The 17012-nt window shown below is 36.8% G+C and overlaps 1 protein-coding gene across 5 annotated transcripts in view; it reads right to left on the reverse strand.

The window, feature by feature from the left end:
* The window catches only part of ACC (acetyl-CoA carboxylase), a 98482-nt gene that overhangs the window by 32771 nt on the left and 48699 nt on the right, over positions 1 to 17012 (reverse strand). For 2 of the 5 annotated variants that reach the window (XM_090166491.1, XM_090166490.1), the window contains exons 2-3: positions 15569 to 15638; positions 13033 to 13197 (exon numbers count right to left, since the gene is read on the reverse strand). In XM_090166491.1, the coding sequence (XP_090022617.1) occupies positions 13033 to 13197; positions 15569 to 15638 (235 nt within the window). Of the gene's footprint in view, positions 1 to 652; positions 772 to 8502; positions 8652 to 13032; positions 13198 to 15568; positions 15639 to 17012 lie in introns of those variants that run through there. The other 3 variants (XM_090166493.1, XM_090166494.1, XM_090166492.1) reach the window with 3 other exon arrangements.

Here is a 17012-nt window from a genome sequence, read left to right on the forward strand (position 1 = left end):
ATATTTACAGGTTCTTGATATCACCAAGTGTTTTTCATATTAAATGATACTATTAAGTTGTGTGATGGTCACTTAATCTGAAAAATTTAGCCCTAATTTCAGGTAGCTGCACCACTTCCATACTTTCGGATAATAGACCAAGTAATTTGGCATTTTTCCAAACCCTATTTCGAGGCTAGCGCAGATAACTAGTTAAAATTAAGTATTTTGTGACCCTTAGAAAATCTTAGAATTTTTCTTCATATTTGGGTTAAGAAGCCATACATCTCTAAGGTAGTCAAACTGACATTTTTACTTATATCAGGGCATTCAATTATATTACATACTGTTGTGCTTCCAGCCTAATAACACATGCTAGATAATATTATAGCGAAAATGCACTGATGGCAAATCCATATAGTAATTGTTTAAAACTTAAAGCTCTCTGGTACTGTAACAGGTTATATCAGTTTTTCTTCGATGCACCCAATGGTGGTGTAGTTGAAATCCCAGATAATAGTGTAAGAGTATTTCAAAGGAAAAGTAATATAAATAATATATTTTATAAGGAAAATAAAAGTGGAAATTCCAGGTTACAAAGGGATTAATTGAAGCGATATAAATACGGGCCTTGTACGCGGAATAATAAAGATTTAAAAGCTTCAAATATTACCTTTTAAGCTTCCTAGGAACATACATCTCGAATAATTTACGAGATAATTATTTAAAATCACTAAGACATTTTACTAATATTCGGTTCGATGTTAAATACAGCGCCTATTGGCAGCAGACAGCCCACTAAAAAACTGCCACTGCCTGTGTATGAATTAAAAAATATTAATTTGACAACCCTCTCATAGGAGACACTAGTCGCGCATCATACGATTCTATCCAAGGTTACGCAGAAGTACCACGTGTTGTGACAAAATGTGCTTGCAATAAAACAAGTTACCGAAAAGTGAAAATAGTCCGGCGCTAACAATTGGGCTTACAAGCGTATTACAAATGAACAAAAAAAATAAATCGAAATGAGACTAGGGGGCTATTCTATAAAAAATCGAAAGGGAATTCGATCTCGGATCTCGGTACCCTAATTGTCGAGATTGACTTCGACAATTTGCTTATTCGAAATCTTTACAGAATACCATTAGTCAAGATCTTGGAAGTTCGAAATCTAGTTTTCGATCGAAAAATTCTTTAAAACGGATTTTGCTTTTATTTCCATAAATTAGCAAGTTTAAAAAATTGGTTATCAGTGATATAGCCACATTATAGCCTACTTTTCATTTAAATTAAGACCATTAGTTATAAAGTGGACGCCACTTTCAAATTACGCGCGTTCGAGTATTATGATTATTGTATTATCCTTGGTTGAGTCACGGCCAGCTTTGATCACGCGCTGTTCGCGCTACAGCGGCCAACACATTCGTCGAAATTCCGCGAGCAAGGATTTTCCCCCTATAAACTGTACTATAATGTGTAGGAGGTCAGCGCCACGCTCGGGTTGTTATATTGTATTCAATGTAAAAACTATACTAAAAATAATAATCCGCTAGGGGCGCTGACGTCATACACATCTTTTGCTGATAGGTTAACACAGAACCGTCAACGAATGAGATGGCCGCTGTAGCACGAGAGATGCGCGAGACATCAAAGTTGGCCGTGGTTGAGTGCAGTACCGAACTGGTGACGTTTTAGTCAGGTGGGCCACGGCCAACTTTGACACTGGCGCAATAGCGGCCAACCCATTCGCCGAAATTCCATGAACAAGGATTTTCCCATGCTATAATCTATTCTAAAAATAATTTTCCGTTAGGGGCGCTCAACGTCGATAACTATTTTTTATCGTAGGTTAACATAGAAACTTCAACGAATGGTCTAACCGCTATTGCGCGAGTGTCAAAGTTGGCCGTGGGTGGGCACACTACCATGGCGACCTCAAACAACTACCAGTCAAACCTTCCCACCACCAGTAGAGTGACCATTCCCCAAAGAAAGCTTTGGCGGCGGCTTCCTAAAGAAATATTCCTAAAGCTTTTCGGTTTTTCCTGCACGGGGTAGTGGACGTTATTCCTATTTCCTCCAAGTAGCGGATTTTCGAAACTGATGAATCGAATTGGGGAAGCAGACGATATTTTAACGGGGTTTCCTATGCATTTTTTGCGATTTTGTTTTTTTACAAAAACCTTGTTCTCCAGTCATTACAAAACGGCTGGCCAATATTCTTTTGATGTAAAAAACGATGAAACAGTTTCCAAAATCCGCCACTCGGAGGAAATAGGAATAACTTTCTTCATGCTTTCTTTTACAGCCAATTTTGACCAACAGGAAAAAGGTAAGGAGAAGCTAGCTACCGTAAATTCTGGCTGAATTTTTCTAAAACCACCTCTTTTGACCTCCATTTATTAGTCCTGCGATTCGCCTAGATGGCGTTAAGCGCTGTTCTAGAAAATAGAACAGTTAAAAATTTTCGGAATAGGTGGAACGGGCTGCGCGTAAAAGAGTACAATCCTATCCGGGTTATTTAACTTTACGAGGTTCGATTAAGAAAGCTTTCGACACTTAATGAAATATTTAAAGCAACTGTCGGCTCTATCATTGCCACCTGTATTATTAAAAGGCCTCTGTTATTAGAGATGGCCATGAATCTATCCGAATCTTCGAAAAAAATGACTTTCGTGCAGAGTGTGGAGCCATCTATTAATGGGAACGGAACCTAAAATTCCAAATAGCGAAACAATAACGTCGTCAGAGAGCCATTATAGAGTATTATATTTAGAGCACTTTACTCTACTTAGTGAACTTTAGCCTAAATTATATATCCCATATAAAATATATTGTAAACAATTACTATAATTGAAGTTATTGACAAATTTACAAACGAGCCAATCAACGCGAAGCATACTTTTATGTCCTGCTTTATGGGTTCAAATGTAGCTTCAGCATCTTGTTTTGATTTCGACGCTAGCGACATATGTTGAAAAAAGAGCTACTTCACCTAGATCCGACACTTGATTTAATTATTTTTGCAAGTTATAAAAGTAAATATAACTACATTACTTTCATAATTAATCGGCCGCACTATTGTTTACGTATTCCTAAAGAACTGCTGTTTATCCACAATAGAGGGCGTGTTTGACAAATAAATATAATATCCTCTCTCACAAAAAAGTGAGATAAGACCCATTATTACAGGCGCAAAAGGTACTTTAAGTTCTTATTGGTAAAGCTCGAGCGTTTCTAAAAATCAACTACTTCAATAGTTTTCAGCCGTATTACTAGACTCAAAAGTGACAATTACAAAAAGTGTGCTAGTGTCTATACATTTTCTAAATGCTGCTATCGAAATAGAGCGTGTAGAAGACTAGATCGATGAACCAACTTTCTGGTTTGTTCTTTCGCGTTGCATATTAAAACATAGATGGCGGTAGCGTTTCCGTTGAGTGGCTAAATAGCGATAAGCCCATAAGCCTGATGCTTACTTAGTTCTCGAAGCTCTCACCAGGCAGAACTTTCCACTTTTTGACTTTATTCCCTCAACTTCACCCTCCCTCCCTCCTCCCTAGTTTTACTTTGCGAGTAACATTCATTTCAAAAACGCTTCATTTGACACACTTCTGTTAATTATGTCACTTTTTCTAGAGTATAGAGTGTATATTATTAAATAGTAAATAATTATTGAAAACTGGGGAGGGACATTAGCATTATGCGAAGTTCAAACGAAGCTGACATCCAGCCCCTTATATTTCTGCGAAACATTGCACCACAAATTTCTGCAGTTAATGCCTTCATGGTAGAAATGAAGCATTAGGTATTGTAAGGGCTAGTTCCCACTTGGCGAATTTTCGAGACGAATAAAATTTTCGCACAACGAAAAAAAGACGCGGTTTTTCTCACTTTAGCGCGAAAATTTAAAAACACTGAAAACAACTCGTGCGGGTTTTTAGTAATGTTTTAAGCCTAACATAGAACATCAGTTCAAAATGAACCAAATGGATGTTCCTGTTGATAATTTCAATAAATAAACGATTCTATTCGTGAGATAATTACCTTTACTTCAGTATCTTGGTCAAGTTGGCTGAGCCGCTTTTCTAAAGACCTAGGCTTAATAAGTGACGGACGGTAGCGGAATAGATCGAGGGAACGCGTTTTCTGATTGGCTGAAGCTTTTTATCGCCAAGGTGTGGACGTCAAAAAATAGAACATTCGCTAGATACCGCGGAGACGCGATTTTAGTGGCGAATTTGAAAAAATCGCAAAATTTATTCGCGAGCGTCAATTTTCAGCGCGAAAATTGACGGATTTTGAAATGACGTTTTAGCGCGCGACACTACAGGTACATGTCTTGGGCGCACCGCCTTCTTAGCGTGCTTTTTTGACCATAACATGTAGAGGTATTTTCACGAGCAAAATGAATTTTAAAAGCCGTCAATTGTTTTTTTTTCGCTAAATGGGAACTAGGCTTAAAAGTGTTTCCACTTTCTGGCGAAAAATCCCGTTTTCGGGGAAAACCAAAAATTTCAAAATAGGGGGAAAGGGGAAAATACGTCGGAAAAAAACGTAAAAACGTTTTCCGTTAAAATATATGCTATTAAAGTACTGATTAATGTTCTTAAATAATTTTTAATTAGTGACATTGGCTTTATCACGATTTCCCGTTCGTTATATTTTTGACCAAAAGAATAATTTTTTATGATACAAATATTTCATTCAATTAAATATGTGTAATTAAACAAAAATGTTAAAGTTATATATCATGGGGAAATAAATTAAAAACATCCATTATTTTAATTGGTAAATTATGCGGTTAAAAACCAACCATTAAAACGCCGAAAACTAGATTGTTTTCCAAAAATTGGGGAAATTCCCGACGGTCGATTAGAAACACTGATTAGGAAGTCTACCGACGAAATTTTCACCCACTGACTTTTAGAATCGACTATTCTTTTAATGCGTTCTTGATGGTAGAAATTAATACATATTGATAATATTTGGAGCCATTTCTAGATTATATAATGCAAATATTTCCACTTTTATGTTCTGATTTCGATCTATTTTGTCATTCTTTAATGATCTAATCAAAATTAAAACATTTTCGACTACCAAGTTAGCTGCACTATGTCCCAAAAACATAACATAATATACATAGGTATGACCATAAGTGTATAATATTTTTACATAAGTGTGACGCTTCGTATTCGTCACATGCAAAAGTTTTACTGACAAGGAGACGACCCGAGGTGATAATCACCGATTTTGTTCAAACTCGGGTATAATGTACACCTCCATGTAACTTGAAAAACCTGCAAGGGAAACGTTGCGACGGGCTTTCGTTTTGCCATGGCAACCGAAAACGTTTTGACATCATGATTTGGAATTTTTCCCATTGAAAATAACATGGGAATCTGAAGGATTTTAAGGGTCCCCCAATTGACCAAACTGCATTTAAACTTGATTAAATTTAATTTTTAAAATCAATTTAAATGTATTTTTAACGTTTTTGAAATTTTCAAAATTTTTCATTTCTTTAAAGGTTTCACAGGGGGGGGGACCCTTAAAATCCTTCAGATTCCCATGTTATTTTAAATTTTGAAAAATTCCAAATCATGATGTCAAAAACGTTTTCGGTTGCCATGGCAAAACGAAAGCCCGTCGCAACGTTTCCCTTGCAGGTTTTTTAAGGTACATGGAGGTGTACACTATACCCGAGTTTGAACAAAATCGGTGATTATCACCTCGGGTCGTCTCCTTGTGAGAGCTATTAGGGCTTCTTTGAAGTTTTGCGTCCGCTTGCTCCCGCGTCACACGTAGCCTTTGATAGCGCCTCGCTCCGTTACTAGCTCTCAGTAAAATATTATCCAAAGTGACAAACTTATGGAACAATATTATAGACTTATGGTATAACCAAGAATTGATCTATTTATATTCCGTCAGTCGCGACGCATCCTGAACCAGTGGAATCAACTAAAGGGGGGAGAAAATGGAAAAGGAGGCGTTCTTATTTATTGCCTCTCGAAGAGGATATATATACGTATATTACGTCAATCGCGTCAAGAGGACGTAATATTTAGGGAACCAATAATGCGCCGCTTGGAATTGATTGTATTTAAGGGGAGGGGCCAGGTTCTTATCCTAGAGCTGCAATATAAACATTATCTCTATATATAACGCCAATTTTTTATGTGTAGTCGGTTTCGCCAATAATAGGCCAATAGCATAAATTGTTTCGGTCTTAGCTAACTTGTTAAAATGTTCCCCGAAATTCGTCATAGCATTGCCAAGTTCTATAACGAGCTTCCACTATCGCGGTTAGCCGTAGTCAAAACATAAGCCTAGGTTAAAAACGTGTTCTAGTTTTATAACCAAGTTTAAAGGTTTCTACCGTTTGATGGCAATCAAACATTTCCCGAAATAAATTTTACCCAGTATACCTTGCAATTTATGCTATCGCCTATTGCATATGTCGCGTGTTCCATGTCCCGGGTGCTCAGACAGGTTTCGTACAAAATTTCCGGAATTAAATTCCCCGACTTTTCCAGGTTTTCCCTGACCATTTTTGTAGAATAAATGTATGGTTTGAGGTAAAAGCTTGAAAAATATTTATTATGTATTTTTAATACATCTTTGAAATATTTATTTGCCTGGTTTATTTTTGGGGTCATTTTAAAACTCCCTCGCGCTGATTCTAAATTTGAAATCCGTATTTTTCTATCTGGTCTAGTTTCCAAGATGCGAAAATGCAAAAACGAATTAAAATCGAAAAGTTTCGAAAATACTCCGTAGAAACGCATTAACGACTGTCGGAAATTTGCAGAAACGCATTATGTCGTTATTAACCAATAAGAGACTACATTTCGGATACTTTCTGCAGCCAGCGGTATTCCCAGGGTAACAGCCTTTTTTTGCGCGGGTCGCTTCTTCGCTTGAAACGCGAGAATAGCATGTTAGTTTCGCAACTCATCCACACTTAAATTCGTTAGATTTTAGCTCGAAAAATTTCACCCAATGTCTCACGTGGTACTTTTTGACGTCACTAATCCTCTCTGGAATGTATAGACGTCTACTTTTTGGCTGTTTTACTATCGTGTAATATAAAGATGGACAAAAATTGCAATTAACTTTGGATCACCAACGTCTGAGCGTACTGCAAAACGGCGACATTTTGGATCCGTGTTTGACACCCAAAATAGTGACGTCATTGTGGAGCGATGTAATTGGATGATTGGACGCGTACCATGCAAAAATGTTTGACTAGCCAAAGATATCTCGCGAGATCGCGACGACTCGCGTCTATTGCGTATAAACAAATGTTTCATGTGTGGACGAGTCGCGTAAGAGGCGTGTGAATCACGCGCGCGAACTTAGATGCGATTTCCTCATAGTGTGGACGGGCCTTAAGAGGGGGACGAGTTATAACACAACCAGATGAAATTTTTCGTTAGCAATAACGCATATTTAAAGTACTGGCTAGACTCGGGACAATGACATTTCCGCACGTGTATCAAACGAAGTTTTTTAATATATTTGCGAGAAAATGATAATATTTATGATCCTAATAATATATTTAATATAGCAATATATTTTACTGTGCTGCGTTGCGGATATTTCAATTCATTTTTACGTCTTACTGTTTATTTCTTAATGTTGCGCTCCTTTCGTAAGAAAGGAATCGAGTACTAAGGGGGGGGGTGGACCCCCTAACCCCCCCCCCCTTATATACGTCCTTGGTAACAGTCACAATGGCCGTTACTCAGACAGTATTATTATACCACAAAATGCGTTTCGGCCAAGAGATTTATAATATTAATAATATAATAATTAATCATCTTTAGATTGTAGACTAAAATAAACCCCAAACAACTAGTTTTCAGTTACCTGAATACTTTAGGATTGTTATTTTTCATAAGAATTACAAAAATCGATTTATCTCGAAATGCCATTTTCGGAGATAATGCGTTTCTGAAACGTAGGGCCCAGTATTTATCGCAATCATACTAACCTTGCAGTAATTCTGCCAACCAAGGGTGCAGGAAATAAGAACAGATTGAGACTAAGATTGATGTACTACATTACTTAACCCGAAACAGTGGCGTAGCCGGGGGGGGGGGGGCAACGAAACGTATGGTCGTACTTTTTTTCAATGGTGTGCCTCCCCCCGAAACAAAATCCTGGCTACGCCACTGTGCCGAAACCTAGCTAATTTTTCCAACAATGCCAGCCTGTTCATATTTTTGTCAAATTAATTGTACGATAAGTTCAACTCCCGCTTTCTATATTTAATCAGGGTCATGCAGAGGGGAGGGTAGGGTAGGTGGAAAATCCCTGGGGACCTGTGGTAAAGGGCCCACAAGCAAGCTTTTTAAGGACCCATCGCTTTGCCCTTTACTTGCCGTTATTACCAAGTTTTCTATAACACTTTCAACGGGTTTGTACAATTCGTCGGCGACTGACGGTACGCAAATATCTAAGCCCTATTTAACGCTGATAAATAAGAAAGTGTATTATTCGAAACTTTGAACATACCTTACGTTTTCTGCCATATCACCGTAACAACCAAAATTCCTGATATTTCACAAGGTTATTTAGTCTAATATTCTCATAATATTAATCAAATACATTATAAATTTACGACCTAAACTAAAGAATCCGTAGATGTGTCTTATGAATGTGCAATACAATAATGCCCGCGTTGTAAAACAGTCGTAAATTATCTTTCATGCAGTGCACATAAAGAACGAGGGGAGACAGCTCGTCTACTGTCGTGAGGTATTTGCGAACGAAAGCTACCCTTATTACGCCCTCTTTCTTCAAACGCCAGCTAAAATGTGTGAGCCTACGTTATTATTAGGCAAAGAGGCCTGAAGCAGGCGCGATACTGGGCTGGTTTTGAGTGCGAAGGGAGAGGAGAGGGGATTTTAACCAGGGCTACGTTCAGTGAAGCTTAACGGTCTTATACCGTTTTACGTTTGCGTTGATTCCGTTGAGACTTTTTATCCTGTCTTGTTGAACGCTTTTTTACGATTGTTGTAATTTTTATAAAATATCGTCTGCTGTGTCGTCCGCAGCTAGCCTTCCCGCGTGCTGTGACGTCACGATTCCGTTTAACAACGAAGAAACCGGCTGGAAGAGCAGGTTCAAATGTTTCAGCAACGCTACGTCACACCGGAAATAGAAAAAAGCGTACAGTAGAAAACCGGCTCCAAAATACTGCAACGTTTAATTTGTTGCAAGCTACTGAACGTAGCCCTGCTGATGAAGCATTTACTGTTTTTTAAACATGGTTGTTACTGGCATAGAACTAGAAATGAGACTAGAAGCACGATTAGATACATTAATACGCATATATGAAGGGAGAAGACCCTTTTACAGGGGTACCGCCATTGTGTATAAATTTTTAATAATCTACTTGTTACTAGTTGGCGCCATCAGTTCACAATCAAAAATGAGAAAACCCGCGAAAGTCTAATTTATATTGGTGTTATTTAAAAGCTGAAATTTTGAATAAATATATTTTCCAAAATATTTTATATAAACTTTCAGCTTAAATTATTATAATTATGTAACAAATATAATAATTTAATTTTTCAATTAAAATCTTGCGCCAAAATATTCACGCTGGCGTCATCTAGTGTAGAAATACCAAAATTAAAATTTTATACTCGATGGTGGTTACTAAATGTTGGTTTCCCTGTATGTAATATGCGAATTGGTTTATTGTGGTGAGATGTACGAGTTAGAAGGTTGCCATGAGAGTGGAATAGAAAGTATTCTTTGTGGGAGCACGCCATCTATTTTAAAATATTCAAAGTTTAATTTTTTTTATAGATGGCGTGGATTAGTAGTGATTCCACTCTCATCATCTCATGGCAGAGATTACCGGATAGCGCAGTGGTTCTAGTCTCATTTCTAATTCTATGGCTCCTGGTGATACCTTCGCACTTGCGCAGTCGCTTTTATGCTTATTTTTACCGATAGAGGGATAGAATTAAGAGTTTTCACCGATTGCTGAAGAATTCCACGGACACCGAAACGTACCAGTATTCAGTAGTCCAAGTGTAGAATGAATTAGGGAATTGTTTAGTTGGTTGAGGGATCTGAAGAACTGTTAGGGAACCGATACGTCACTGTACTAATTAGACCAACTCTGTTATAACAACACCTTCGTTATTAAGTAAGTTTCAAGTACTGGGGTTTTTTTTTCAGTACTGGGAGGAAATTGGCGGTATGAAAAGTACTAAGTCCCAAATACCGACCAAAATGAACCATGACGTTTGCGCAGTGTTCATAATTCGCGACCAAAACGAGTCTAGGTGGCGTACGGCGCTAGCGTCTCCAAGGTAGTGCCTATGATCTATCGTCTGCTACAGACCAATTAAAATGTGCAACGCATGATACGCATCGCGATTGCGGTTCAACGAGAAAACGCCGCCTGTGTTTTGAACACCTTTCGGCCGGGTGCTTCTTTGGAAGACTACCTCTTCCATTTGATGTAACTATTTGTCAATAAAAGTAGCAGAGGATTAAAATGTCATAAGAACGTTTTTTCTTAAATAAATTTGTCAAAATATAAGCAACGACGCAAAAATGCAAGTATCATTATTTATAAAGTCAAATTTACGAATAACGATGAGGAACAACTAATAGCGTCTGCTTTAGTCGCTACCTATCTAGGTTTCAATGGGGAACCAAAGGGGGTGTAGCGATAGTTTTCGGTCGCGAATACCGGAGAACCGAGGGGCTAACCACTCTTAGAAAGTCTGTACACCGGACTACGCTAAGATTACCACTGCCAAAGGCAGGGACTTCAAAGATTACGCGTAGTCCCATTAGTACAGTCAAAGGTACGGCTCTGTACACCGATTACGCGGAGTGATCAGCCCCTCGCGGAGAACGGAGTATTATTGTTATTGTCTCTTGACCTTAAATGACATGAGGCTTAGCAGTAGCGGCGCTAAGGGTGGGCTGAAGTGGGCTTTAGCCCCCCTGCATTTCTGAGAGGGGCCACATATTTATAATTATGGAATTTATGAATTTTCTTAATCTCTAGAAATTTGTTTTATTGCCAAGAAACGTTTTTTCGGGAAAAAAATCTTTCAAAATAAATTAGTTTCCTCAAGAAGATAGTAGACCATAAACAGATAGAGGAAGGGAAGAAGGGAGCAGAAATTGAGATAAAATTTAATCGACAATACAAAGAAAAGAAAGGGGCTTAAGGGAATTTCGGGAAATACCCCGGGCATGCACGTGTCCCCTCCAGGTCAGATACAAGGTCAGTAGGGGGTCCTTTAAACGCGACAAGAGCAACAATAAAACGACCTTGCTCTTCTCGCTTTCTGGAAAATTTTGGGTTTTTTCTATTTCACCACTTTTGCGAAATGTGGTCAATCCACGGTTCCCCCTAAACTGTTTTTTTTTTAAACATTTCTTTCCATTTCGTTTTAAAATTTTGAAATATGTATACACTCTTTTTCGCGGTCTTTTCGACCCCTCTTTTTGGCCGCCCGCTAGTCGGCCATTACCTGGAACCACCGGTGGGGGGGTCTAGGCTCGGGTCTTTGGTCCCAGGATATGGATAATGGCGGTTAAGGAGGGTAAACTCAACATGGACGCGACCAGAAAAATTCCGAAAAAAAGAGTCTATACGTTATAAGAGACATTTGGGAGGGCAAGACACAAAATAATAAGGGGTCACTAAAGTTGTAAGGGCCACAAAATAATTAGCCCCCCTGTGAAAAAACCTTAGCGCCGCTACTGAGGCTGGGTAAAAAACGAAACGATGATGCTTTCAGAAAGAATGGGCATTCGCTTTTAACAAGAATGTATTGAGGTAACTAAGAATATGGAACTACTCGCGATCAAAGGCTATCACTACGCCCTCTTATGGTTGCCGTCGGAAATAGAGGGTTATTATGGATGAAATAGAAGATAAAAAAGGTTCATATTATAATTTTACCCTGTTTTGCGTTCCCTCCCTGGCAACTAGGAGAAAAATACACATGGAGAGCGCGGCTAGCCTTTACGCACGCTAACGCAGTGTTGTGTACAAATTTCATTGGACGACCGTTTTACGGCCGGGGATTAAAGCAATTAGCCTTTTCCGTTTACATAGAGCCACGTAGTGGCAAATGCAAGAAGCTCATAAACTGCTGAATTTTCGTCTGCTAAGCAGACGCTTTATAGAAAAATTGTCTGCTTAGCAGAAGAAAATCCAGCAGTTCATGAGCTTCTACCATATGCCACTACGTGGCTCTATGTAAACTGAAAAGGCTAATTAGTGTTGGCTCTAGGTGAAGTAGCTCTTTTTTCAACAGATGTCGCTATCGTCGTAGTCAAAACAAGTTAGTTAAGCTACATATAGCTACTTATATAGGTACCCCTCGCGTTGATTGGATCGTTTGTAAATTGGCCAGTGACATAAATTAAAGTAATTTTAAACAATATTTTTTACATGGGATATATAGTTTAGGTTAAAGCCCACTGAATAAAGTATAAGTTGTCTAAATATAATACTCTATAATGGCTCTCTAACGACGTTATCATTTGGCTATTCTAAATTTAACTTCCTTTTCCATTAATAGATGGCACCACGCTCGCCACTAAATTCGCTTTTTTTCGAAGAATTGGATAAATTCATGGCCATCTCTAATAACAAGGGCCTTTTAATAATACAGGTGGCAATGATAGAGCTGCCACTTGCTTTAAAGAATAAAACTAAATAAGTATTTTTATATAAATCTCAGTTTAAAATCAAAATATTAGTTAACCTATATATCTATTGTTTAAAGTTGTTGTATATTTTGGCAATTTTTAAAAGTACAACTTTTCGAAATTTTGAGCCAAGCCAAGGCTTAAGAAAAATCTTTATTTTTAATGTAATTTTTTAGAGTCAATAGTTTTATTTGTGAAAATTGCCAAATAGATATAGGTTAACTCTTATTTCGATTTTAAAATAATGTAATATAAATATTACGGGCCTCTGTAATTTGTACCGGCTTCGCCCTTTCTTGTCGGGGCTACCATCTCTGCCCACTCGAGATTAAATAGTCCACTAACCTGATTTGTCTATTTTTTATTTTCCGGAATCCTTGTATTTCTTCGGGAGTCGGCGGCTCCAGCAGCCCACTGGCTCTCCTCTGAAACTCAGCTTCGGCAGTCGCGTCAGATTCCGATTTGATCGTGTCATCGATGACGTCGATGGTAAACACTGGTTTGGAGCTCCTGAAATTCAATAAACGATAAATTTTACGTCAGAACTTAAATGTCCCCTAATTATCTATTAATAAGTCCTAACAGTATCGTTTTAAGACTTTTGGGGACCCTGGTCTATAGCCACAGTAATAAAGACTTCGTACCCTATGATTCGAAATAACTGTCTGCAAAAGAGACATAATTACCAAAAGTGTGACAATCCCTGTACTTTCGTATGCTAAAGGTTTAATGAATGCTCGACTGGAGATCGACCACATAAAAGACTATTTATTGTCGCCTTTCTGCATATTTTTTTAGTCTATGGTATTATATCGTAGGTAGATGGCGATTGCATCTCCACAGAACGACGAAAAATCAAAATATACACTAACTTTGACCAGTGCTACTTAGTTCCTCCGATCCTCACTAGGAGGCGTTAATTGTTAGTTGTAACTTCCTTCCCTCCCCAATTCATACTTTCCCTTCTCTCCTCCCAACTTGTATTTCGCAAGTAACATTCATTACGAAATAGGTCCGATTGACACACTTTTGGTAATTATGTCACTTTTGCTGTCTTGCTCGTAGTCAATAGCGTTTGCCCACTTTCTGTCGGAACTCCGAAAACAATTGGTTCCATAGTTACCATGGTAAACAACTTAGATAGCGCAATACAGCAACCGATGGAGGTCGGTTTTTCGGAAGTGGGTAATCGCTTCATTAAAAAACCATCGCTGAATTCGAATCTAGGGTACGCGGTTCGTTATTATCTTTGGCTTTAGTACAGTGTAAAAATCCATAGAAACATTATGCTAAAAAATATTTTATTTAAAAAAAAAGGTATGATAATTTGAAAAATTGACGGCTTTTAAAATTCATTTTGCGCGTGAAAATACCTCTACATGTTATGGTCAAAAAAGCACGCAAAGAAGGCAGTGTGCCCAAGAAATGTACCTGTAGTGTCGCGCGCTAAAACGTCATTTCAAAATCCGTCAATAATGACAGTTCGCCAGCTAACGCAATCAAGTACGTTTCCAATCAAATTTTAACAAATTGCACACCTTTCGCTAACGCAGGGTAAACGAAGAATTAAAAACGTCGTTTGAACAATACTAAAACGGGCATTATGTATGGGTATGAGTGTTGTCGAAATACAATAGAGACTTGGCACTCCGTAGCTTTGGCCATGGCCGCCATTGTGGTATTATTTTTCTCCCCACGATAAAAACTATTAAAAAAAACCGTGACGTAGCACTGCCATCTCCCTATTATGTTTTTATCGTGTGCCCTGGTGTACCGCATATGTATCTCTTTGTATACTCGTACTTATTTTTCCAAATTCGACTTAATTGTTTTTTTCTTCTTCCATATTTAGGGGAGAGATAGGACTTGAAAGACTTACAGAGAAATATTAACTTAAATTTGAAAATTTGAGACAAAATAAAATTGAAAAATTATCAGTTGGCATTTGAAATGGGACTAGTCACGAAAGGAATATCTCGATGGAAGAAAGAGTGACCCAATGCGTCTTTTTTAAAGTGGTTAAAAATAATTTTTTCGAGTAATAATAATCAGCTAGGCTAATACCCAAAGCACCACCTTAGGCCTAAGTCATCGAGCCAGTTTTAAAAATTTAAAGCCTTAATTCAGGTGGCCGGGTTACAATGCGTAGGAGGGTGGTAAAAAGCAGACTGGGAAATAGCGGGAGTCCTGGGGCCAATGGCTCTTAAAAAACCTTGGGGGCCCTTAAAATAAATCATTCGCACTGGGGTTGCGGGCCACCAGGGCCCCCAAATTAAATACAAATATTTATTAAAAATTTAACCGAAATTTCTAAAAAATATTTTTTTACGCCGTTGATGAAAATCTAGCGTTAAAGTTAACGTTTTAAGTAAATAAATGCGTAAAAAACGTAACCAATTCTACTTGTATTTTCACTCCCTATTTTAAAATACTTTCCCCCATTTCACCTCCCCTGGGCCACTGGCCCTCAATAAAAATAAACTTAAAGGGTGTCGGGAGCCCTAAGGGCCCCCGTTAAAAATATCACTATTTCCAAGTCTGGTAGAAAGCCCTTCATGCCACGCGAAGCACAGCCAACTTTTTGCTTTACCCGTCAGAATTAAAATAGTAGTTTATTATCACTTGAGTTACCTGATGCGATTTTTTTTTTTAAATAAAATGGGATTGATAAATGATGAATTTATGATACGCCATATTCGCCATTATTTATGAATATTTAGGTAAAATTTTCACTAGTCAAATTGACTAGTACAAACTAAACTGAACTGAACTTTTACGTATTTCGTGACGAATGAGCTACGTAAAAACCAGTTAAGCAAGCGTAGCTTAATTTATGAAAAGGCCTATTGTTTACACGATGAATGGGTTAAGGAACACTTACTCGAGCGTTTTGTCCGCGTCATCGCTGTTGGCCGATTTGTGGTCACTTCTTTTGCCTTCTTCTATTGTCTCTGCAAAGTAAAAATTCATAATTATCAACCAAGTAGAGAAAACCACTGTCATGCAACTGAGCTGAATAGCATAATAATAACAATAACACAAGTATCATATTATTACCATAAGTATTATAATACCACCATAAGTATCATATTATTACCATTAGTATTATAATACCACCATAAGTATCATATTATTAGCATAAGTATTATATTATTACCATTAGTATTATAATACCACCATAAGTATCATATTATTAGCATAAGTATTATAATAACACCATAAGTATCATATTATTAGCATAAGTATAATAATAACAAAATAAGTATCATATTATTACCATAAGTATTATAATAACCATAAGTATCTTATTAATACCGGAAGTATTATAATAACACCATAAGTATCTTATTAATACCGGAAGTATTATATTAACACTATAAGTAACATATTAATACCGGAAGTATTATATTAACACTATAAGTAACATATTAATACCGGAAGTATTATAATAACACCATAAGTATCTTATTAATACCGGAAGTATTATAATAACACCATAAGTATCTTATTAATACCGGAAGTATTATAATAACAACATAAGTATCTTATTAATACCGGAAGTATTAAAATAACACCATAAGTAGCATATTAATACCGTAAGTTTTATAATAACAACATAAGTAGCATATTAATACGTAAGTTTTATAATAATACCATAAGTAACAAAAAATACCATATGTATTTTAATAACACCATAAGTAACAAAAAATACCATACATATTACAATAAGTAACGAAATAATAACACCATAAGTAACTTATTAATAGCATGAGTAACTTACTAATACCATGAGTATTATAATAACACCATAAGTAACAAAAAATACCATATGTATTTTAATAACACCATAAGTAACAAAAAATACCATACATATTACAATAAGTAACGAAATAATACCATAAATAACGTAATAGAAATAAGTATGTCAATTATCAAAAAATCCCTTACAAAATCTTTCTATACAAATTTCTATAAAGCGGTTTTATATTATAGTAATGTTAATAAATAAATTATTGAAAAGGTTTTTAGAATATTGATTTCATAGATTGTCTTTAGCAAATGGGTAATTTTTCTGAAATGTTTTTAGAATATCTTAAGAAACGTTAATGATATTTCTAATTTAGATACCATGGAATAGTTTCCATAAAAATCTTGAAAGTTTACTTTATGTCGTAAAGAACAGTTTCTATAAAAATCTTGAAAGTTTACTTTATGTCGTGAAGAACAGTTTCTATAAAAATCTTGAAAGTTTACTTTATGTCGTGAAGAACAGTTTCTATAAAAATCTTGAAAGTTTACTTTATGTCGTGAAGAACAGTTTCTAT

This window comes from Leiobunum rupestre, chromosome 2 (assembly GCF_980474605.1).
Source record: "Leiobunum rupestre chromosome 2, qqLeiRupe1.1.hap1, whole genome shotgun sequence".
NCBI classification, from domain to species: domain Eukaryota; kingdom Metazoa; phylum Arthropoda; class Arachnida; order Opiliones; family Sclerosomatidae; genus Leiobunum; species Leiobunum rupestre.